At 40.8% G+C, this 25,581-nt stretch overlaps 1 protein-coding gene across 1 annotated transcript in view; it reads left to right on the forward strand.

The window, feature by feature from the left end:
• The window catches only part of LOC126335154 (sterol O-acyltransferase 2), a 176,275-nt gene that overhangs the window by 115,132 nt on the left and 35,562 nt on the right, over positions 1-25,581 (forward strand). The window contains exons 5-6 of the mRNA XM_049998127.1: positions 22,255-22,403; positions 24,540-24,679. Of these exons, the coding sequence (XP_049854084.1) occupies positions 22,255-22,403; positions 24,540-24,679 (289 nt within the window). The remainder of the gene's footprint in view (positions 1-22,254; positions 22,404-24,539; positions 24,680-25,581) is intronic.

Here is a 25,581-nt window from a genome sequence, read left to right on the forward strand (position 1 = left end):
GCGAACAAATATAAAAAGAAAAGAAAATATACAGGTGAGAGCACTCTCTTGAAATCAGTGAAGTAACTTAAATGCTTTAACATCCCAAACGATGATCCAGAATCTTTACCTCTTCTTGCGACAGACTGGATGTTAATAGTTCTCCGGAAATCGGCGGCAACTAAAAATCCTCGATAAAATTCAAGTAATAACGTAATGGTACTTCAATAAAAGCAACTGTGTTAGTTAACATAATTCACCAAGGTGAGTTTTTTGCCTTCTCTCTTGGACTGCGCAATAAATGAATAATTTTTCCAATTCGACTGTAGAAGTGACTTGTTTTCTATACTGCGCATGTATCTTTCGCTTATACGTACATGCCCTTTCGCAGCCAGAACATAGTTAAATCGTTTCTTGTTTGTCAATTTTTTCCCGACAGAAAATACTTCGTGATCTCTGACACGAGGCGACTATACGGATAAAATTCAATACATCTGCCTAGCCGATCGAAACAACGCGAACAGCAGAAAAGTGCGGTTGTATTACAGCCTAACGCGAATCTTAACTGATGGCCCTAATGTCCCAACCTCCCCCCCCCCCCCCCTCCTCCCTCCTCATCCCTCCACACCCGACCATCTTCCAGGAGTCGTGGTATCACAATGCCTAGGTTGACGTAAAAACGTAAATTGCGTCCACGAGATATTTCGAGCCCATCAGTACCGACCGATCGCTGTGTCGCCCTCTGCCAGTGACCTTATCGGATACGGTATGGAGCGGCAGAGATTAAGTACACCTCTCTCCCCCGGACGTTGTCAGTTTTTGTGATTTGGACACGGTCAAGAAGGTTAGCCGCACAGTCGCACTCAGAATGAAGTAGCATATTATTTTTTCAGAGTAACGCCTCTCTTACTAAGACAATATCCCAAGTTATAATGCATTAATATGCATTAATAGATTTCGAAGTAATTCCTGTGATGTAACAATGCGCGTAGAATACCACTAATTGTAAATGGTTGTTAGTTACGTTTACAGAAGCACGTGGAATGGCTTCTGCTGCTTGTCAGTGCATAACTTGAACTGTTAAGACACCCTCGAATATTGTCCTTTACAGGGATTTATTAATGAATGCATCCCACATGTCGCACCCTGGCAAGGAAAGTGACAAAACTCAAAAGTGCAGTACTTGAGAAAACTTAAAGAATTAATTCTATAAAACTAACATTTAAATAGTACAGTAATAGCTTCTTTGAAATTTCAAGTAAGTATTGTTGGCAGTAAATACCGTTACATTTTTCACGCACGCTGGGGCACTTATTTTTCCGAGAGGTGAACTAAAACTGCCGTTTTTCGACTTGTCTCTTTTCTTCCCGGTGTGCAGTAGGCCTACGATGATCCGTTGAACTGCTCACGTGAATGCCTCTGTCCATGTTAAACGCCGGAGGTCTTTCCTGCAACTGCCCGTCTATTTTCGTTGATTGGTGCTTGATAGACTGCTGGACGACGAATATTGAGGCACTTCGGAACGTTGGCCTGACGTGGTTGTGCTCTCATTTTTCCAACTGCTGAGTCGTCGCGGCATACTCGTATATTATTTCAGTCATTTAGGCTGGATTCATTGGTCAAGTCGTCGTGCACAGCTAATCAATCAAGAACAAATATGTAGTCTGTAACAGTGATATACAAGTTGCAGTTTTTATGTGCTGACTTTGTTTATAAATTGTTATTCTGCATCTATCGTTTTCTTTCATCTTATTAATTTCTTATTTCTTTTTATAGCATAGCACTCCAGTCTCGATCGCTGTTTCCCAGACTCTTCAGTTGAGGTTTTACTTCTGCACACACTGTATTCCGAATAACTGCGATATCTTCTTAAAACAGCAGCAAATGCAAGCAGTCTTTTTTCTTTTTACGTTGGCCGATTGTCTAGATCAGTGGTTCCCAACAGGTGGTCTGCGGACCCCCAGGGGTCCGCGAGCTATGCCACAGGGGTCCGCAAGATGCTATTAGAATAAAAAATATATTAAATACACTCCTGGAAATGGAAAAAAGAACACATTGACACTGGTGTGTCGGACCCACCATACTTGCTCCGGACACTGCGAGAGGGCTGTACAAGCAATGATCACACGCACGGCACAGCGGACACACCAGGAACCGCGGTGTTGGCCGTCGAATGGCGCAAGCTGCGCAGCATTTGTGCACCGCCGCCGTCAGTGTCAGCCAGTTTGCCGTGGCATACGGAGCTCCAGCGCAGTCTTTAACACTGGTAGCATGCTGCGACAGCGTGGACGTGAACCGTATGTGCAGTTGACGGACTTTGAGCGAGGGCGTATAGTGGGCATGCGGGAGGCCGGGTAGACGTACCGCCGAATTGCTCAACACGTGGGGCGTGAGGTCTCCACAGTACATCGATGTTGTCGCCAGTGGTCGGCGGAAGGTGCACGTGCCCGTCGACCTGGGACCGGACCGCAGCGACGCACGGATGCACGCCAAGACCGTAGGATCCTACGCAGTGCCGTAGGGGACCGCACCGCCACTTCCCAGCAAATTAGGGACACTGTTGCTCCTGGGGTATCGGCGAGGACCATTCGCAACCGTCTCCATGAAGCTGGGCTACGGTCCCGGTCACGCCCCAACATCGTGCAGCCCGCCTCCAGTTGTGTCGCGACAGGCGTGAATGGAGGGACGAATGGAGACGTGTCGTCTTCAGCGGTGAGAGTCGCTTCTGCCTTGGTGCCAATGATGGTCGTATGCGTGTTTGGCGCCGTACAGGTGAGCGCCACAATCAGGACTGCATACGACCGAGGCACACAGGGCCAACACCCGGCATCATTGTGTGGGGAGCGATCTCCTACACTGGCCGTACACCTCTGGTGATCGTCGAGGGGACACTGAATAGTGCACGGTACATCCAAACCGTCATCGAACCCATCGTTCTACCATTCCTAGACCAGCAAGGGAACTTGCTGTTCCAACAGGACAATGCACGTCCGCATGTATCCCGTGCCGCCCACCTTCTCTAGAAGGGGTAAGTCAACTATCGTGGCCAGCAAGATCTCCGAATCTGTTCCCAATTGAGCATGTTTGGGACTGGATGAAGCGTCGTCTCACGCGGTCTGCACGTCCAGCACGAACGCTGGTCCAACTGAGGCGCCAGGTAGAAATGGCATGGCAAGCCGTTCCACAGGACTACATCCAGCATCTCTACGATCGTCTTCATGGGAGAATAGCAGCCTGCATTGCTGCGAAAGGTGGATATACACTGTACTAGTGCCGACATTGTGCATGCTCTGTTGCCTGTATCTATGTGCCTGTGGTTCTGTCAGTGTGATGATGTGATGTATCTGACCCCAGGAATGTGTCAATAAAGTTTCCACTTCCTGGGACAATGAATTCACGGTGTTCTTATTTCAATTTCCAGGAGTGTATATTTCGTACGATAACAGATTTTTTGTTTTGGCGGCTTCCTGCATGAGCAGAGCTTTAGCGAACGCTAAATTCTACGTCTAGCGTCCCCCTAGAGCCAATTGTCACTAGAACACTCTAGCGCAAAACTAGAATTAGATAGGGCCAAGTAGTTCTGCTGTATGCCGTTAGAAAGCGCGCGCTGCCTCGTTGCAGCTGACAACTGACAGTCACTTTACACAGAAACTCGCATTTCAGACGACAATCGGGCATTGATAATTTATTGCCAGTGCTTTCACAGACCGTGTTGTTTACATATTCTGTATTCTGTATTACAACAGTAGTGTTTGTAAAGTGTTGTTTTTCGCGGAAGCGACAGTTCGCGTAGTTAAAAATGGACCGTTGGTTAAAATGTGGTTCGTTGAAACGAGAAAGGCCTACACAAATAATGGACCCAAAGGTCAGATTTAAGTCGTCTCATTAAGAACTGAAAATTAAAACTAACTGTATACTGATGGAGTACTCTGTTGTAACTGTATTTTTTCAAATAAATAATACCTTGTATGAAATTAGTGTTTCTTATTTTTCACACGTCTACTCAATGCAATCTCAAGTGTAGTACACTTGGAAGACCAATACACTCATTTCTAATTTTTTTTCTGTTATTTTCAGTTCATACTCAATTGATAATTTTTTAAGGGGATTGTTTTACTAAACACCCAGATTTGAAGACAAAGATTTTGAGCAATAATCAAACATTTAACAATAACAATGATGGCTAAATTGAAAAAGTTTTAAGCTCAGTATTTTTTCAATAACGAATATGACAATGTTTTTTCTAAGTACCAAAAATATAAAACGTATAAAAAGACTCTTAATGTGGCTTTTTTAGGTACTTGATACTGTGATATAACAAAGTACTAACAAAGTACCAATCATGCTCGATGAGGGGGGTCCTCGGGAAAATTTTGTTGGAAACCCCTGGTCTAGATGTACTTGCCTTGCTTTCGCCGCCTTTTGTCGTCCAAGCAGGCGCAGTAGGATTGCAGTCCTCCTTCGTTCATCATGTGGCAACACATTCTGCAATCATCAAATGGTTCTAACGGCTCTGAGCACTATGGGACTTAACATCTGAGGTCATCAGTCCCCTGGAACTTAGAACTACTTGAACCTAATTAACCTGATGACATCACACACATCCATGCCCGAGGCAGGACTCGAACCTGCGATCGTAGCAGTCGCGCGGTTCCGGACTGAAGCGCCCAGAACCGCTCCGTCACCGCGGCCGGCTTGGTTCTTCAGTCGAGGAGATAGTTCTACACGTAGTCAGGATGTCTAGTGGCGCCTCATTATAAGGTAATCACAGGGTGCATGATTATTGCTGTAGTCTGTACGATCCCCTAAGAAACTAAAGCAGTGGCGGATTTAAAAATTTTGCGCCGCTAGGCGCACTGTATTATATGCCCCCCCCCCCCCCCAAAAAAAAGTCTTTAAATAATAACTATTACGCGATCACTTCACAACTGTTGTTTTGGGTCGGAACGCTGTGAGCTGTTTCCGTACTCCGTTATGCGTTCTTCTGAACGACGCGTCAGCAGTCTAGTCGCACTCAATCAGAATGTAATATGTGTCGAACCTGTACTTGGTGTACGGCAGTGGATAAAAGAAACTTGAAACTGCAACACATTCTTCTGTCGAGAGACAACAGAAATGAACACAAGGAAAATAACTTTTCTTTTAAGGCCTAAAAATTCAGCAGATCGTGTAGGAGACAGCGGATTTTTGTTATACATTCACTTTTAATGTTATTTTACACTAAACCGTTGAAAATGAAAATAAAGTTATTTTACGATCTAAAAATTGAAGCGAATGTGTCATACATTAGAAATTAATACGTAATTTTACGGAGATGCTTCCAAAATTATAATTAAATCGTTGTTTTACGATCTAGTAACTTGAATGTGTAGCAGGTAAAAAAAAAAACCTTCGGTATTAATACGTGAATCTATAGGAAAGCGTAGGAAATGAAATATAGATTTTAGTGCACGAACTAATAAATAAATACAGCCGAACTAACACAGAACTGGATTTGCTATGTCAGCCTAGCGTGGAAAAATCAAATTTGTTTTATAATCTAATAGTTAACGTGTAAAGCATTAGGGTCTGTGTAGCTAGATGCAGCATAATAAGTGTACACAATACCTTTAATCAATCTGAACAGTTTTGTACTGCAGCTACCGCTCTCACCATAGCTCTCTCTAACGGTATTTGCAAAGCTTTTACGTATTTATCAACAGAATTGAACCACGTTATTTATTAAAACTTTTTCATCTGAGTGTACTCTCCAATAACGTATCTTTCCACGATAACTATACATTTCAGCAGACGCCCAAGAATACGCATCAGTTGTAATATACAACAGTATCAGTATGGCTTGACTGTCCAGCGCCGAGCGGCCTGTGTCATTCAGGTATTGTTTAGTACTGTCGGGCGCCTTCGGTCACGTCTGCATGTAAACGAGGTTCAGTTTCGCGTTCTGCCATCGCCAATTGTAAAATAAACAGGTAATACGTAGTTCTTAAATCCAATGAATGCGCTCTAAGTTATAATAAAAATCACATTATTATCTTAAATTTTTAAAACTAATGTGAATAAACAAACAAACTCACCAGTCAGCAAAGATTGCGTCTGGCTTTGACGGCAGAAAACTCGTTGATCTTATCTTCATAGTTCAGGCGGTTATCAGTTGCGATGTCGGCTTCGATGTGAAGAATGGACAAGGCGTTCAATCTCTCCTCAGACAGCATAGAACCTAGGTACGATTTCAGTCTTTTAAGAGTATGAATATCAAGAGCACAGATGGAAACCCAGTTCTAAGCAAAGAAGGGAAATCAGAAAGGTGGAAGGAGTATATAGAGGGTCTATAGAAGGGCGATGTACTTGAGGACAATATTATGGAAATGCAAGAGGATGTAGATGAAATGGGAGATACGATATTGCATGAAGAGTTTGGCAGAGCACTGAAAGACCTGAGTCGCAACTAAGCTCCGGGAGTAGACAAGATTCCATTAGAACTACTGACATCCTTGGGAGAGCCAGTTCTGAGAAAACTCTACCATCTGGTGAGCAAGATGTATGAGACAGGCGAAGTACCCTCAGACTTCATGAAGAATATAATAATTCCAATCCCAAAGAAAGCAGGTGTTGACAGATGTGAAAATTACCGCACTATCAGTTTAATAAGTCACGGCTGCAAAATACTAACACGAATTATTTACAGACGAATGGAAAAACTGGTAGAAGCCGACCTCGGGGAAGATCAGTTTGGATTCCGTAGAAATATCGGAACACGTGAGGCAATACTGACCCTACGACTTATCTTAGAAGCCAGATTAAGGAAAGGCAAACCTACGTTCCTAGCATTTGTAGACTTAGAGAAAGCTTTTGACAATGTTGACTGGAATATTCTCTTTCAAATTCTGAAGGTGGCAGGGGTAAAATACAGGGAGCGAAAGGCTATTTACAATTTGTACAGGAAGCAGATGTCAGTTATAAGAGTCGAGGGATATGAAAGGGAAGCAGTGGTTGGAAAGGGAGTGAGACAGGGTTGTAGCCTCTTCCCGATGTTATTCAATCTTTATATTGAGCAAGCAGTGAAGGAAACAAAAGAAAAATTCGGAGTAGGTATTAAAATCCATGGAAAACAAATAAAAACTTTGAGGTTCGCCAATGACACTGTAATTTTGTCAGAGACAGCAAAGGACTTGCAAGAGGAGTTGAACGGAATGGACAGTGTGTTGAAACGAGGATATAAGATGAACATCATCAAAACTAAAACAAGGATAATGGAATGCAGTCAAATTAAATTGGGTGATGCTGAGGGAATTAGATTAGGAAATGAGACACTTAAAATAGAAAAGGAGTTTTGCTATTTGGGGAGCAAAGTAACTGATGATGGTCGAAGTAGAGAGGATATAAAATGTAGACTGGCAATGGCAAGGAAAGCATTTCTGAAGAAGAGAAATTTGTTAACACCCAGTTTAGGTTTAAATGTCATGAAGTCGTTTCTAAAAGTATTTGCATGGAGTGAAACATGGACGATAAAAAGTTTGTACAGGAAGAGAATAGAAGCTTTCGAAATGTGGTGCTACAGAAGAATGCTGAAGATTAGATGGATAGATCACATAACTAATGAGGAAATATTGAATACTATTGGGGAGAAGAGAAGTTTGTGGCACAACTTGACTAGAAGAAGGGATCGGTTGGTAGGACATCTTCTGAGGCATCAAGGAATCACAAATATTAGCATTGGAGGGCAGCGTCGAGGGTAAAAATCGTAGAGGGAGACCAAGAGATGAATACACTAAGCAGATTCAGAAGGATGTAGGTTGCAGTAGGTACTGGGAGATGAAGCAGCTTGCACAGGATAGAGTAGCATGGAGAGCTGCATCAAACCAGTCTCAGGACTGAAGACTACAACAACAACAAGAGCGTTCTGCTGAACAATTTGTAAGTGCCACATATAGAAATATTCTAGAAGTAATGTCAACATTCGAAAAGACGGACTGTAACCTCTCTTTTTGTAAAAATTTACTCATTTCGACTTGTATATCACTAATCTCAGAAGATTTTAAAAGTTACGCGAAATGTACACTTTCACTAGGGAAGGAAGGCTCTTAATCTGTCATATGACGCTTGGAATTTTGCTCCATGTTCAGCAATACCGTCAGATGAACTATTCTCAAGGTTACTGGAAACTGTGGAGAAGTATAACAGTGTTCTATAGCTTTCCCTCCTCCTCACTAATAGGGCGTACAAGTTGTCGAGTACTGGGAGAAATGTTTCGACTCTAAATTTTTCCTTCCAGTCAGAAAAACTTCTTCAGAGTCCGCTTCTTCATCATCATACAGTTTGCCTTTTCGTGATCTTTTATAGGTGCACTCATAGTCTATATCAGTCACAATCTCCATGGATTTATTTGCATAATAGTGGAACATGCCACGAATAGGTGCAATAAATGCTACAAGTGATTCATATTATTCATGCACTGTTTTAGTATCAATATTTACACTTTGCAATTTCAGATTTAAGGTATTAAATCTCTGAAATATGTCCTTCCAAAATTTCATCATGAATACTGTTTCTAGTCTGCTCAGTTGATTCAATAAAGGTGAAGCCTCATTTCGCACAAGTGGTTTTTCAACTGTGTTATTGGCAATATGTGTGAAGGCATTGATAACGCCCACCCTGTTTTCACATAGACTTACACACGCTTCCTCTCTTGCTGACCAACGTATTTTTTATAAACTTTTTACCATTTTGCTACCTGGTTTCATGAAAGAAAGAAGTTTATCCCAGTGTTGTGTAGAAGCAGAGAAAAAATTATATAAGGTTTTGCAGTACATTACAAAATGAACATGCTTTCCGACAACAGCATGCAGCACTAGTGCCGACTAAATTCAAAGAAAGTGCTGCACAAAGCACATAATGCGCTTTCGGATTTCGTTCTTTAATGCGTACCTGCAAACCAGTATGGGTTCCTGACATATTGCTTGTCATATGACTGGCCTCTACAATCAGTAATATCAATGAAATTTGTAGACAAGACTTTTAGCCTCAGCTAAGTTATCGGACTTCTGTCCCAGGTTTGGTAAAAACCATAGAGTAAATAGTACCCATGAAAAGTTACTATCCCTCCTTTCACATTTTTTTTCATCTGTAGCAACAACAGTAATTCACCATCCCTATTACACTATCAATAAACTGTGAAAACACAACAAAAACTCTTGATGTTATAAACTTCAAACGCTGCGAAAAGCATACACGCACAGCGAAGTCCCGAAAACACTTGACAATCCTGGTTTAATGTTGACAACATGCGCAGAACGCAATGCTCACTCCAGAGATATTTACTCTATGGTAAAAACAGAAGGGAACTTTCAACAGGTTTACCATTCTCGTTCACATATCTTAATATGAAAGATAATTGATCAATATATGAAATTTCCGCAGTAAAATTTACTATTATAGAGAAATATTTGGCCTATTTTATTTCACTTATGATAATCTTTTTATTCTTTCAGAAAGATGCTCTATTATTTCATCACGACTTGTTTAGCTTCTTCACTACTGCAAACACCAGTTTCAACACACTGCGCCACTACATTTTTTTCTTTCTCAACATATGATTCGAAATGGCTATGTATTGATCCAAGTGACTCAGAATTTTTATGTTCAAGTGAATTCTCATGATGAGAGGAAATAATAGAAATATTTTTCCAATCTGCATTAGTAGCAATCGCTGCCTTACCTCCAAACAATTTACATGGTGCACAAAAACAGCACCGGTGCTACAGGAGTATACTAGAAAATCATGCAAAGTTGATCACCATTTAAAAGTTTATAGTAAAATTCATTTTTGTTCAAATATTTGGTTTCATCGCTTATTGATCTTCTTGAATTAGAAAAATCACAGCTACAATTTTGATTAAGTCACGTTGTAAGAGAATGTCGATTGTTGATTCACTGACGCACCATTCTGCAGGATCATCACTAACGAAGTTAATTCTTTTTGTAATGTCTGACACTTAGATTTTCGTGAAACTCTAAATCAGGAACAATTTGCTTTTCTTCATGTTTAACTTTTATTTCGTCTGTATTTACTTCTTTTACAACAGCTGCAGTGCCAGAAATATCCATACTACTTGAACTCGAAGTCGGACCAGCAAAATTATTTGCGAAACATTTATCTAGGCTACTCCGCCAAGCGTTTTTAGAACATTGGCTTTTCGTTCTCACCTTTCCTTCGATAATTTCCGATATGCCTCCATTAATTTTGCACGTTTGATTTTTTTCACTGTTGTTCATGTTAAGGAACTTACAAAATTGCCAACCAACAGTGGAAACAAATAAAAAAAATTGTAAAAGGAAAGAAAAAAAACGACTATATCCAGTTCCAATCGTACTACACCGCACATGAGCACAAAGATTTTTACTTTAAGCACGGCACACGAGCTCAATGATTTTTCCTATAAACACGGTGCGATGAACTGACCAACTCGGATTACTTGACGTAACTGTGCTATGAAAGAACGACAATGCAGAATAATTTAGTTTCATTGTCGCCTGTTTCTCTGTTGCCAGTGAACAGTAGAAGCACACCTAACGGCCGGAATTCTTCTTATAAAGAAAACGGGACAGTTCCTTTTTTGGCTTCTATTTCCCGCGTCGTCGGAATTTTAGCTAGGACGCAAATATGTTCTGAATATTCTTGATACTGTGTTTCTAATTTAAAAAGCAAATAATCTTTACAATTTCTTGTAGTGAGGTATACTGGATCGACTCTTATCCCACTTATTCTTATAACATTTCAGTCATTTCTGTGGCCAGAGAAGATAGACAACATAGTTTAAGTAGTCTTGTTGTCAGTTGATGTGGTGCGTTGTCATTTGTGTGAACATCGCTGTTATGTCTACACGCAAATGCACCTTTTGCTACAACACTAATTAAAAATAACCTTTCCTCGAAGAAAAAAAGCTTAGTTAAGAAGTTTAATATAAATTTTGCAATGTCACGTACTGTTCTATTGCACAGAGTTGGAACTTTGATATCGTGCAGGATGCAGCACAATAAATCAAACGAAAGTTGGTTTCTTCTTCTTCTTTCGCCAAAAAAGTAACTAATAAATAAATGAATAAAATTTTTAATCTGTTGTGAAGTGTATTTCACACATTATTAGATATTCTCCTTATGTCCTTTTCTTATAAACATGTTAAAAAATATATAACATTTCCAGTATCAACATATTTTACTAAACGGGTGTCATTAAATCGACCCTCAGATACTTAAGACCACAGAGCTTTCACATTAATTACAGTAATGGAGGGTTGACTTAATACTTTCCCGTAATTTCTATAAGAAATTTAAGTACAGTCGGGTTTTACGTACTGAGACCCACACATATTATTGTATTTAAGAAACTGCTGATTTGTTTATCACAGCTTTTAATGGTCCCGGTATTTTCGCGGGGATAATATGGTACGGTTCAGTAGAAGCCGACAACATTCTCAGAATAATCACGTTTCAAACATTGTATTGTAGATTGCCTTCCTGACAGCTTACGTCAAAATATTTCGAACAATCATGAAGATGATGCCAGACTGAAACCCAATGTTTAATTTCTATTCAGATACCAAGTACACTATGTATATTTCCAAGCTTGTATTGTCAAATTTCGTCAAGGCTTATTTAAACTAGCTAGTTGTTTAACAATATTAAAATTTTTTGTCTTTTTAAGCTCTCTACCATATCATGTATATGATTTTGTTAGGTGGTCACACATTTCATGTTTGTGCACTGTTTATTTTCCAATTTTACCAAATTTGTCACTAAAGATCTGTGTTTAGGATTCTTTTTGTTGTTTTAGTTTTAGTACTGCTTGGTGAGGTGCACTGTTGAGCATAATATTCACCTGTTTAAAATGTAAATAATTTATGGTGCTCACAATCTAATGCCATTCTCTTCATATCACTGAACTGAGTAAGGTAGTTCAGTGGTAAAGACACTGGACTTACCTTTTACTGCAGATGTGTTCAAATTTTTGTCTGGCCATTTTCATGTAGGTTTTCCATTGCTACCCTAAATCAAGTAAGAAGAATTCTTCGATCCTTCGATAAGAATGTAGTTAATTTCCTTAATTATCCTTCTCCTAAATAAGCTTGCAATCCATCTCTAACAACATTATTATGGATGGGATATATACTTTAATCTTCCTGTTTTGTATCTGCTATAAACCTGTACATCATACTGTGAGCATGGTGCACTGCATTTAAATACTCTGCCATCAGCATCTGCAAGGATCAGCCTCCAGATGCCACCTGCGACTTGTGCACAATGATGCCATCTACTGGAGCTTTACCCAACTCTCATCTCTCCCATAAGTGCTGGAGTAGTTTTTCTTGTCAGAGAGCCATAGCTACACAAGAGGTCCAAGCTCGCAGAGCACAACTGTGAGAAGTAGCCCAATTTTTGGACAGCACCAGTGAGCTGACTCTCGACACTGTTTACACGAGATGTTTTTGTGTGCGCGGAGAAAGAAAGTGGGTTACCTGGATAGGGGGACCCAGTGCAAGGTGGCTCGATCCAGTGTGGAAGATTCCCTCTTGTTATCTACTGAGACAGAATACACTGGCAGCTAGGCTGTGGTGCCGACTGGTGCAGCCCTGCACCTACCAGAGAGCAAATGAGACAATCTTTGCCTGCTTTTGGCGCACCGGTTGGTGACATGTTGCACAGCTAGCATAGAGGCGCTTGCCCTCCAAGCTTTCTCAAATGATTTCATAGAAACCCGTCAAAAATTTTTTGACATTGCTTATAACTTTCTGTCAGCTTTCATGGTGAAGTGCCCACAATTTCGGATTAGTCTTAGTTGGTTAGTCGATTTGGGGGAAGGGACTAAACAGTGATGCGGTCATTGGTCCCATCTGCCTAGGGAAGGATGGGGAAGGAAGTCGGCTGTACTCTTTTAATGGAACCATCCCGGCATTTGCCTGAAGCATTTAGGGAAACTACAGAAAACCTAAATCAGGATGGCCAGACATGGGCATGAACCGTTGTCCTCCCAAATGTGAGTCCACTGTGCTAACCTCACTGCCACCTCGCTCGGCTATAGTCTTAGTTAACATGATATTTCCATTTAAGTACGAGACTACATGAAATTTGAAAACTTTGCAATGAAAAATGGAGGTTGCCACGATTTTGCATTTGGTGCATATTATGTCGTACGTGCTGTGAATGAAATTTAGCTAACATATGGAAGATTTCTTTAGACTTAGGAGTTGGTCTCTGTCTCCAATCTCAAGAAAATGGAATTTATGTAGCACATTCGCTTCGGACCACAGGCACACCACAGATTTGTAACCTCCCTTGTATACCCTAAACCATTAGAGATATTAGTTTGAGGGTATGGCAACTGATAGCACACAGTGATGAGAATATTTCGTTTTGTGGTTAACAACACAGAACTTCCTTATCTACAGCAATATATATAGCAAAAGGTCTGGTTTTTATTTTATGTTTTCCATCCAGTGTTGTAATTTAAGAGCCTTCAACAGCTACTGAAAAGAAAATTTGTTAGTATGAAAATTAGCAAGACATTTCTTCTCTTATTTTACTGCAAACAGAAACAGTGAGGTTTTCCGTAAGCTACTGACGTCTGTGGTTGTCAGTTGCTTGTTTAACATTACACTGTTTACTTGACTAAATTTCAGTTGTCACAACATGTGGTGCAATATTCACCAAACGCGAAATTATAATAATCTCTTTTCTCCATCGCAAAGTTTTTGAATTTCGCACAGTGTCTTACTTAAAAGCAAATATCGTGTAAAGTATCACTATTATTGAAATTTTGGGGCTTCACGATGAAGCTGGCATACAAAACTATACGTAATGTAAAAATCAGACATTTTGATGAATAGTTTTTGCAAAATTATGACAGATAGGCTGCAGAGCTAACGGAATATGTGTGGTGCGCTACAGATAATGGCCCTGCAGCAAGGCTAACACATTCTGTATGCACCTGTAGGTGCATATAGCTGAGCTGGAGAGTGCAGAGAAACTTCTGCCTTTCCTTCTGTTCTTACATTTACTTACAGAAACCCTGTGAGAGTGAAAAACTCTCACGTGTATACCTAGGCGTGGCTGGCTCTCGTCCTCAGATGTGTTCTACCATTGATTATACCGTTTCTATGCTTATGTATACTTAAATGTGAATATGTATTAATACTCTTGTTGTTTGTTGCCACACTATTAGTTGTCTTACATTAAGACACAGTTGATGACAAGTGTGGTGTTCACTTCCATATGCTCCATTTCTTTTGTTACTCCTTTGGTTCTCATGTCTTTGTAGGCAGTGCTCAAGTCTCTCCTTGAGTGAGCAGAAGCAGACTCTTACAGATCATATTACAAATTTGTCAACCACACTAACTATGCAGGTTTCTATGCCATTGCCGTACCTGCCGCCCTTCCCCCCCCCCCCCCCCCCCCCTGCCCCCCTCTCACTGTGATTTGCCCTCAGAAGCAGCTTTGGAAACACTTTCTCACTTTTTGTGTCACTGGTGTTAAAATATGTGAGGCTTTCTTTCTTGGATCTCCCCTCGGATTTACCAATCGTTGTGCCATTTAGCCCTGCTCAGTGGACCAGTGTCGCCTTCATTCAACAAAATGTGTAAGATGTTGTCATTATCACCTTAAATGCACGCATGCTATTGCAGCGCATGTTGAGTTCTATCATTGTCATAAACATCCCCAGCAGTCCTACTGGGGTGTGGTGGCTGAACTCCACGGCCTCAGTAGCATTTGTAAATCTATTACCGTTATCCATCAGATTCCTATGCTGAATCTATGATCCGTGACACAATCATTCGGTTGGTCGGTGAGTCGACATGCTCTCCAGTGCGAAAATTCTTCTTTGGCTGTAGTGTTTACCTCCCAAACTTTCGAGGTGTCTCATTCTGCTGGCAATCAGATTGAGGCTAGGTGTCAAGTAGCCCCACTGACTCCTGTTCCTGGTCGTCAGGTGTCAATTCTAGGGGGAAGGGTGAAGTGACGGTTGAACAAATGCTGCCTCCATGCCATGCTGGACAGTAATGTGGGGTTGAACCAGCGACCTAGCTGCCACACTTGAATGAATCTTGTTAGAAACCCGCACCTATTTATACACGACAGTGCGTCTCTGTTTTGCCATATGCGCCGCTTTGCGTCACGTATTCATAACATGCTAGGTCGGCCAGTGGGCCCCGTCTGCCCGTGATTTGTGGCATCCAAAACTGGTACGTATACTCTTTCAGCAATTTGATGGCCCGGTGGCCTCTATTCTACTTCGTAGCTGTTGGTATGCGTAACTCACTGTAGTCTGGCCTGCACATGGCTGTAACTTGTGCTCAGAATTTTGCACAAAACTAACTTTCCCTATCCTAAACGGTGGTGCCGCTACATTATTCTCCTCTTCGGAAAGACCCGGTCCCCGGGGCGACCCTTAACTAGCTCTTAACGTGTTTGGGTCGGCACGTATGGCATATTTCCTTACTATTATAAGACTTAAATGTGGTCTAGTGCCCCTTAAAACCATGACATGAAACAAAACGTAAAAATTCCTAACTGGACAACGACTGCTCGATTAACCCCTTCCCTACTCATCTCACGCCCTCGTTATCCAATCGACTGAGACTTGGACAACCCTTGGTTCCTTCTTGGAATTAGCTCTCCTCCTGATCAGAAAGAAAACAACACATAACAAAGTTAAGGCTGCGATGACACTTGGCACAGAGGTGCTCAAAATGATCGGTATTTGATATTTCCTTTCCCTATACTGAGCGACATGTTACACAAGGTGTTCGGCTGATATGCGCCCCTCTTGATATAAAGTGAAATGGTTTACGGATCTCAACAGACCTGGCTCCAGAGATAGATTTAACAAGGTCAGATCCTGCCTTGGCAAAAACTCTAAAATGGCTTCTCGCCAGTACAGCTGTGGTTGCGTAACATTCAATTTCATGACTCCTGAAATTGACGCTGGCAGGTGGGAGAGTGGTCCTACTATGTTACGCTTAGTTCCATTGATTCAAATTCCGCTCCCCTCGAGCTCTATACGTTTCGCTTCTGCAAATACTCCCCGATCAAAACAACTTACTACTACCACCAAATTTTCGTAGGTGGAGAAGATCCAATGCATCCCGACTCGTTGCAAGCTCAATTTTGGCTAGACGATGTCCCTTGGACAGTCTATTCCTTTCCTCCTGGCTAACAATAATTGCACCATGCATGTATCCGGATTGGTACTTACCACCTTGGCTGGTCATACCGTTACCTTCCCTCTATGGCAGTTTCGTGATTCCTCCTTGTCATCTCGGCATACCGGTTTCTAGTTGCCAAGATCAGGAATACCTCTTCAGTTTTCACTTCCACATACTTGCTCAATGCTCCCCACTTCACTGGCCTGAGCACAGGGATCACCATCACCCTTCCTCTCTCTCTTCAAAAGGACTGCTGTCAGCAGCAGGCTATATCGAAAATACATTCAACATATAAAAATACAATGTCTAATTACTCTACGCAAATCCAATTATACATGACGTGAAAACAAAAAAACTACAAATACTTCACTACTTCCTGCCTCGAAAAGCATAGGGTACTGCATGCTGTACTCTATCTTCCTTGTTTTCTCTGTGCTTAGCACCTCTCTTCACTCTCTCTTGCTTCCTCTTTCCTTCCTGTAACACGCCTGCAATCACACCCGGGCCATCTTTAAATGGCTGTAACCGCACAATGTGTACTATCATTGTTCTAGTTGGCAGCTGAAGCTTAACATTAATTGGGGAAATGGTTTCAACAGCTTGGTATGGCCCTTGATACCTCGTGAGGAACTTCTTCGTTTTCCCTTTTTGCATATAGGGCTGGACCGCATTACTCATTGCCCCACTCTACACTGCAGTAAACTTCCTTTCTGCTTTACTGCGTCTTCCTGCCTTTCCAAAGCCTTCGTATTCGCCTTTTACCCATCTCAAAACATCCCGAATTGTTGTCGCGAATTGATGTACCTATTCACTAGTTCTTCCTTTCTGTAGCTTCACCAAATTGAACGGTGACGGCATTTTTCGCCCGTACACTACCTCATTTGAAGACAAACCGGTATTGGTATGGACTTTTGCCTTGTACGCGCATACAATATGCTTCAAATGCTCATCCCACTGACGGTGTGAGAATCCAAATAAAAACTCAGCATCTTCCCGATTGTTCTGTGTACCTGTTCTGTCCTTCCGTTGGCCTGTGGATGCAATGCGATCATCCTCAACTTCCTTACGTTCAACAGTTTACACAGTTCCTTCATTAAATCCGACATGAAGTTGGTCCCTTGGTCAGTAATTATTGTCTCTGGTACACCAAACTTCAAAATCCAGTTGTTTACTAACGCTTGTGCGACCATTGCTGCCTGTTGAATTGGCATAGCCACCATCTCCACATACCTCGAAAAATGGTCTGTTATTGTCAGAACGAATATGTTCCCCCGATAGTGTTCGCCTGAAAGGTCCTAAGACATCAACTCCCAACAAAGAAAATGGACATGTCGCTTCCGGTAATCGTTGTAGCTGTATCTGTCTATGACTCAAATCTTTCTCTGCGCACATGGTATACAATTCTTGACATACTTATCCACATCTCCTTTCCTACCTCTCCACCATTACCTCTGCGCCACTCTCCTATTCGTCGATCTACACTCTCCATGACCAGATAACACGTGATCATGTGCTTCCTTTAAAACCTCATACCTCAACTTCACTGGCACTACTACCCTTGGCCCTAACTTCGTTTCCCTGCACAGAAGTCCATCGTACATATTACATTGTGGCTGTGTCCGATACAATTTACAATCGTTGTCCGCGTCCTGTAATTCTTGCCATACTGCTCGGTCATAACCTATGGCTTCTACTTTTGCCACCTTCCTACTTACTGCATCCACATTAACGTGTTTCTTCCCAGGCTTGTGCAGCACCTTGTTGTCGAATTCACTAAGTCACACAGCCCATATAGCGAGTCTAGTGGACGGATCCTTCAACCCCAACAACCACTTCAACGCAGCATGATCTGTCACTACCCGAAATCTTCTCCCATATAAATAACATTTAAAATATGTGATTCCATATATTACGCTAAGCATCTCCCTCTTAGTTGTTAGGTAATTCCTCTCAGGTGCATTCAACTGCTTAGACACATAGGCTACAGGATGTTCTTTCCCATCAATTTTATGACTAAGAACACTCCCTAATGCTTGATTGGATGCATCGAATGCTAGTATAAACGCCTTTTCAAAATCTGGAAACACAAGAATAAGACTTGATGTTACCACTTCTTTAAGTTTGGCAAACGCTTTCTGACACTCTTCTGTCCACTCAAATTTCACACCCTTTCATAACAAATGCGTCAACGGCTATGCTAAATCTGCAAAACCCTTCATGAACTTTCGATAGAAATTCCAAATTCCGATGAATGACTGCACTTCCTTAACTGTTTTCTGTTCCCTTTACAGCCTGTACCAGCCTCTGATCTGTTCACACTCCGTCCTTACTGATAATATGACCCAAATATTTTACTTCTTCTAACACAAAATGACACTCCTCCAGGCTCAAAGACAAACGATCTGCTCTTAACCTCACAAAGACTTTCCTTAACTGCTGTCTATGTTGCTCCATACTACGTGAAAACACTATAATGTCATCCAAATAGACCAGACATTGCCGTGGTTTCAAACCCCTCAAGAAACTGTCTAGCAACCTTTGAAACGTTGCCGGAGCGTTTTTCAAACCGAACGGCATTCTAATGTACTGGTAATGGCCTCCAGGAGTAGAAAAAGCAGTTTATGGACGATCCTCTAGAGCCACCTCTAACTGATGATAACCACTTGTCAAATCCATCGCAGGACAGTACTGGCACTGTCCTAAGCGATCCAAAGACTCCCATATATTTGGAATGGGGTATATGTCCATTACTGTCTTATTATTGAGGTATCAGTAGTTACAACAGAACCTGTATTTCTTAGTTCCAACCACAGATTTTTTAGGTACAACGACGATGCCCGGATCCCAGCAACTATTACTATGCTCTATAATACCGTCCGCAAGCTGCTGAGCAATGAAATCCTCCACAATCGGCTGCAAATACCTCGGTATTCTGTATGGTTTATGTACGTTGAACTAATGGAGTTGCTGGTAATGGCCCTTGTGGAAAAAACAAATCCTTAAATTCCCACAGTAATTCTTCCATCTGCTCTCTTTCTCCACCTTTCAAATGCTTAATTTTGTCACACAATGCAGTTCTATTGGCAGTTGTTGGTTGATCGCTTCGCCTACCTCTCGAACACCAGTCTTCATCATCTGGCACATCCAAATTTGCCACTAAAACTCCTTTCCTCAAATTCGCGTCTACAGCTCTAAAATTATCCATGTTCACAGGAACTACTCGCCCGTCGTTCCCCTCCTGTACGTGTACAACACTATGTTTCACAAAACAACCCAATGGACCCAAAATTTCATTATCCTCCAATGGATCAATAACACATCCTGTACCCACAGATAGATTTGACTACACACTTACCCAAAGCGACTTCCCAGTGCCACTAGACACACACTCATGCGAATTAAGCCTTAATGCTAATGTAGACTATTCAATTGGTTTGTTTACTACTTTGAATTTCCCTCACGACACCTCTGCATTGACAACAGTTTCCCTTAGCTGAATGGCTGAATATAAATCTTTTGGAATCCCTTCACGCACTTTCCGTGACATATGTGCCAGTAACCCTCTCAAAAATAAAAGTGACCTTTGCTCGGCCTCTTGCAACAGAACAATATTCACTTCATCGCTCTGACCCAATTTGTAAGTATACTCATTAATTTCCCTTATCCTGTCCACAAATTTCTTCATCATCTCCCCTTGTCTGTTTGACATTGTACTTAAACTCTTTCTAAAGTACCGTACACTATTGTTTTTTTGTACCTTTGTAAAAGCCCTTCCTTTAACTGCTTAAACTGTCCTGCCTGCCTTCCTTAAGGCCTCAGAACACCTTACACATGTTTTCACTTCACCCGTTAATCTAATCTTGGCCATGTGTAACAACTGTTCATCAGACAAACCATTCATCACCGCTGAAGTCTCCAAGACCTCCACAAACGAACGCACATCCTCAGATGCCTTGCCAGAAAATGGAATAATCCAGCTTGAGGCAGCTGGATCAATCTCCAGCACCCTAGGCAACAACGACTGATCAGTTGTGGTTTCCTGTTCACCTATAGATGTTAAGTCATTTCTCAACTGCGTATTGTCTGCTGTCAATTATGCTACTCTTTCCAACACTATCTGTACCACTTCTGGTTCTACACACCTCACGTCCCTGACTCTGCCATTGTGTTGCTTTTGTTCCCAGTTAGTCCTGAAACAAAACATTTAAGTACAAGAACAACCCGACTCCCTACACCTCAGTATCATCATACTCGGTAACATCATGCACAACCTAATACAAAAGTAATTAAATGCCATGAAAGAAAATAATAAATCTTACTGCCACAAATACACTAACACTCATTCTGACAAAAAAATAATATGCCTATGCAAAACATCTAAAATGGCCTGCCATGAGTCATACTCAAAAACACAAAAAGGCAAGACAACAATCAATACTCAAAAGAAAACTGGTCAAAACCCACCAAATCTTGTGAAAGTAATGCGGGCAGTGGGCTCAAACATCGTACTGGACAGACGACGTCCACTATTCTGACGCCAAATGTATCAGGATGACCAAATATAGCGGGAAGAGGTAGAAGGCACCCTATTAAGACTCATCCAAGCTTTCCAAGTGATTTATTGTTTCCAACTACAGTACTGTTTTCCCCTCGGTCTGCTTCACTGGATACCACAATGCTGAGGACACCACTATGCTGTCTGCAAAACAACTTGGCACAGAATGGCTGCCTCAGCAACCCGTGCACACACCATGTGTTAGCCTTGTATGCCAGCGGAGTTGCGTCATCATCAGAATGCTGGCAGTCAACTCAGCGAACTGCATCCCTGCTGACTCAGCGCTGCTTGGTGTCAGCTGCAGGTGGCCAGCTACCTGCTTCTTGCTGGCATGTTTGAGATTGCGGCGACAACAAGCACCCGCGATCCAGAAACTGAATATGTGGCCCTCGCCTCAGGATGCCTCCGGCATGTGTTGGAAGCCAGGATGCCTCCCGCAGTAGCAAGCCATGGAGTGGTCCACAGCTGGCTGGCTATGGACTCCACGTCTTTCACAGAGAGGCCAACCAGCGACCCGCCATGGACTGGAACACTGGCGCCCCATCTGCTGCTGTGTTTATCTGGTGGTATGACACGCCCCGCCATCCAGGAGAGTTGCCATACTTGAATGAATCTTATTAGAAACCTATTTATTCATGGCTGTGCACTTCTGTTTTGCCATATGTGCCACTTTGCGTCACATACTCATAATACACCAGTGGGCCCCTTCTGCCTGTGATTTGTGCCATGCAAAACTGCTATGTATACTCTTTCAGGAATTTGACAGCCCTGTGGCCTCTATTCTACTTCACAACTGTTGGTATGCGTAACTCACTGCAATCCAGCCTGCATCTGGCTGTAACATGTGCTAAGAATATTGCACAAAACTAGCTTTCCCTATTCTAAACAGTGGTGCTGCTACAATGCTATGTTGGCTGACTCAAGACACTATCTACAAGCAAGTTAATTCTTGCAAGTTTGACAACGCTCTACATCCTCAGTCAGCAAGACCTTCCTAATTTAAGGAATCATATAGAACCAGAAAGCATTTTCTTGGTCCAAATTCCTAGTAATAACTTATGTATTCACATTCAGACAACATTTATGTTCATATTGCAAATACTAGCATTCATGTGGACCAATGTATATTTAACAGGTACTGGATAAGAATAAATCTGAACAGTGTAACAGAAAAAAGGAAATCTCTTCTATTTATAAGAACAGATACATAACAGCAAGAACGTATTGTCACTGTGACAAGTCCAAGTATTAATCCACACTCAGAATGATGAATAATCGTCCCTGAGCATATTTTGTCACAACTGTTTGCTTGTGTATGTTTTAATCATCTAACTTACAGTCATTAAATCATACATCATAGTGGTAATACAGCTTTAACATCAGTTGTATGTATGCACAGATAAAATTAAAGTTGATCAAGTAGATGCTGAAGACCTAATCTATAACTAGGATTGCTATGTTACTGTATTAGTTCCTAAAAAAATTGAAAGTTATAATGGTTAAAAATGTTAAATTATTATACAGGTTGAAGCTGGGCTTCTCAACTATATTTTGGAATTTTGATGGGCTGCACATTGTAATGGCAACCTGGGTCTCCATGCAACTTGCAGTATTTGCACTGTTCATTGCATTCTGTCACTGGGCATCATTTCGTGTGTCATTGTCCATTTCTGGTAAGTTGTCAAAATTTAAAATGAAACCAAATAAAATGATATTCTTAAAAATAATATATTTCTAGACTTGCAACAAGTTACTGTATTTACATTCACTACATGTTCATTTAAAAACAAAATAAGCCTATGAGACACAGTAGATAAATTAGGAGATGCTGCCAAATAATGCAATTCAATATTTGTGGCCAACCAGCTTGTAAATTATTTTCTGTTTTAAATATTGGTTTCTTAGAATATTAAAAAAAAAAAAAAATATTGAGTGGGCAAGAAATCTGCTGCATTTTCTTATAAGCTTGCTAACATTATTCTAAATATAAAACTGTCTGAATTTTCAATCAGTGATCTTCATTAGCTAATATTCCTTTCTTATGTACCCATTCTAATTCTTGTTACTCGCTTCTCCCACTACAACACTGATTTTTAACGCTCTCTCATCCTCTGATTGTGAAGATAGGAGGAAAAAAACCTTAACAGTGTAGTAAAAAATGCTTCTCCTATAGCAAACACAAATGAATTGCAGATTTGAAATTTAAATATTTCTCTCTACTCTTTTCTTAAAAAATGTTGGTATTTCTTGCACATTTTGTGATAATTTAACCTTTGTCATAAATATCACTTTTTAGATCATCATACCTACATACCCTGAGACTCACAGACTAATTCAGCTCTGGAGCTGTTTGGTGAGTTTACTCCTCCCTTTATTTATATCCACTATGAATTCCCTTTACAATACTCACGTAACTTGCATAAGAAGGGTAGTGCCTCATGCTTCCTGCAGCCATTGTTCCAGACATAGTTTGAGTATTATTTATAGTTAAAACAATATCCTTCTGTCAATTACAGGGATGTTTACTACTCATTTAATAAAACATGTATCAAATAATACAGTTTTTATTCCATGGATGAAATAACATTCTATCTTTAATGACCATCTATCGATATTTAAAATACTAACAAATAGAGAAAAACTTCAGAAATTTTAATTATACCAGAAAAAGGATAAAGGGTGCATGTATACTGTTCTGTGATCATAACTATATAACAAACCAAAGGGGAAAACAAAACCACATCTGTAGCTATGTTCCAAATAGTTTCCATTGATCACAATAGCAAAAGGAAACATGGCCAGCTTCTTTCAATGTACATAAAAACTATCATATGCAGGGGAATATAAATGATAATTGTAACAGTTAAGACCAGTAGAGGGTGATGGAAGCTTTTGTCAATGATTGCAGGTTGAACTTCAGAACAATTTATTCATGGCACAAGTTCACAAAAAGTTGGTTTGGCTAGCAACTGAAAGGTTGTTCATGATCATTTAAAAGTAACAGGAGAATTGTCCACTGGTATAATAACAATTCTGTAGGGAAGCCTCATCTCTAGTGGCTGTAGGAACAGTGTCTGTAGGATCACTCTGTATGGCATACCATGAAGCAGTGTGGAGATGGTGTGGTGTAGAATGGATTGTCTGGGCTGGTCTCAGCATGTTCAGATTGATGGGTTACGAAGTGTAGCTGGCTCCTGGCCTGGAAATGAGTGAGAAATTGCATGCTGTTGCTGGAGGTTGCACTCCATCTCAAATATCTAGCAGGTCGGAGCACATCCATGATAGTAATAAGCAGATGAAATGTGTTTTCTTGATAGCAGCGACATAGATTTCCTGAAGCATGCATTGCTTGTAAGTGTGGCTCATGGTGCCTGTGACAATAGTAGTAACAACAGAGTCTTTGTAAATAGTATCATGTCCACAACAGGCCAAATGATATCTGTTAAAAGTCTGGTGGAGAGAGACCTGTGGGCCAAGGGTAAGCATACCGGCAGGATGAAGACACTGTGCCAGACATGTAATATAATTAGTCTACAGCTGATTTCGACAATAACAGTATTGATTCCTCTAATATACATCTTGAGGTATTACATACCAGAAATTTATATCTCCTGCATTCTGTAATTGTAAATTTGAGTCTTAATCCTCATTTTTCGATCCACAATCTGTCTTTCTGTGGTGTCATAAACATTATTAGATGTGAATTACAAAATAAAACTACATGGAGAATGTTATGTATATGAATTTTGCTACTGATATAATAGAAAGTTGAATTCTATGCATGTGCTTATTCATCAGTTTCCTTACAGGATATCAGAGAAAACTTCTGGACAACAGTGCTCTGATTCTTCTAATTGCCTACAAAATTGGTTTTCTGGTGCTGCCAGTATGTGTTATACAATACAATCAGTTACCTCCTATCTCAGCCATGATAATTCTTTGTGAGCAAGTAAGTATTGCAGTCTGTGAATTTGTGACATTTCTGTATGTTGTGCATACATAATTATTAATGAAGTAGTAGTAAAGTTCAAATCATACTTCATGTGAACTTTTTCAGATGAGATTAGAGATTAAATGAGATGTATTTCTCATTCCAATATATCCATAGTGAGAAGATCCTCCAGGGTCAATCACTTCAAAAGATACCTGTAACCTTATCTTCATAAAAGGAAACAGAATTTTACACAAACATTATTGTCAACAGGGATTTAAGAAAAAGTAAGCTTATAGTGAAAGAATTAAAGATAAAGCATAATTCAAGGCTTAGTACATAGTACTTATCTGATTGTGATCTTCCAAAGACTTTTAAAGATAATTTTTTAATTGCTGTTTGGCAGTGACAGCAGCATGTTGGTCAAGATCTCGAAGCAAACTGTACAAGTAAGCTAAAAGTTAGAAAGTGTCATAAAATGTTTGTAGCACAGTTTCATTCTCAACCTGAGAGTAGGCCCTCTATTCAGTTTCAAACCAGTAACAACAGGCTACATATTTCAGAAATAGACATTAAAAATCACACTAACTGAAACTCTGTGTAATTCTTTTGGGACCAGATGGAAAGCAAATGGCAGGGGAGTGACTTTACTCACAAGTTAGACCAAAAAAAACTGGATGCAGATGAATTTTTGCTCTTAAAATAATCTGTTTTGCTGACTGCTGTGGGCAAGTGGTTCTAGGTGCTTCAGTCTGGAACCGCACAACTGCTACGGTTGCAGGTTCAAATCCTGCTTCCGGCATGGATGTGTGTGATATTAGGTTAGTTAGGTTTAAGTAGTTCTAAGTTTTAGGGCACTGATGACCTCAACTGTTAAGTCCCATAGTGCTCAGAGCCATCTGAACCATTTTTGAATCTCT

This window comes from Schistocerca gregaria, chromosome 2, assembly GCF_023897955.1.
Source record: "Schistocerca gregaria isolate iqSchGreg1 chromosome 2, iqSchGreg1.2, whole genome shotgun sequence".
Lineage (NCBI taxonomy): Eukaryota > Metazoa > Arthropoda > Insecta > Orthoptera > Acrididae > Schistocerca > Schistocerca gregaria.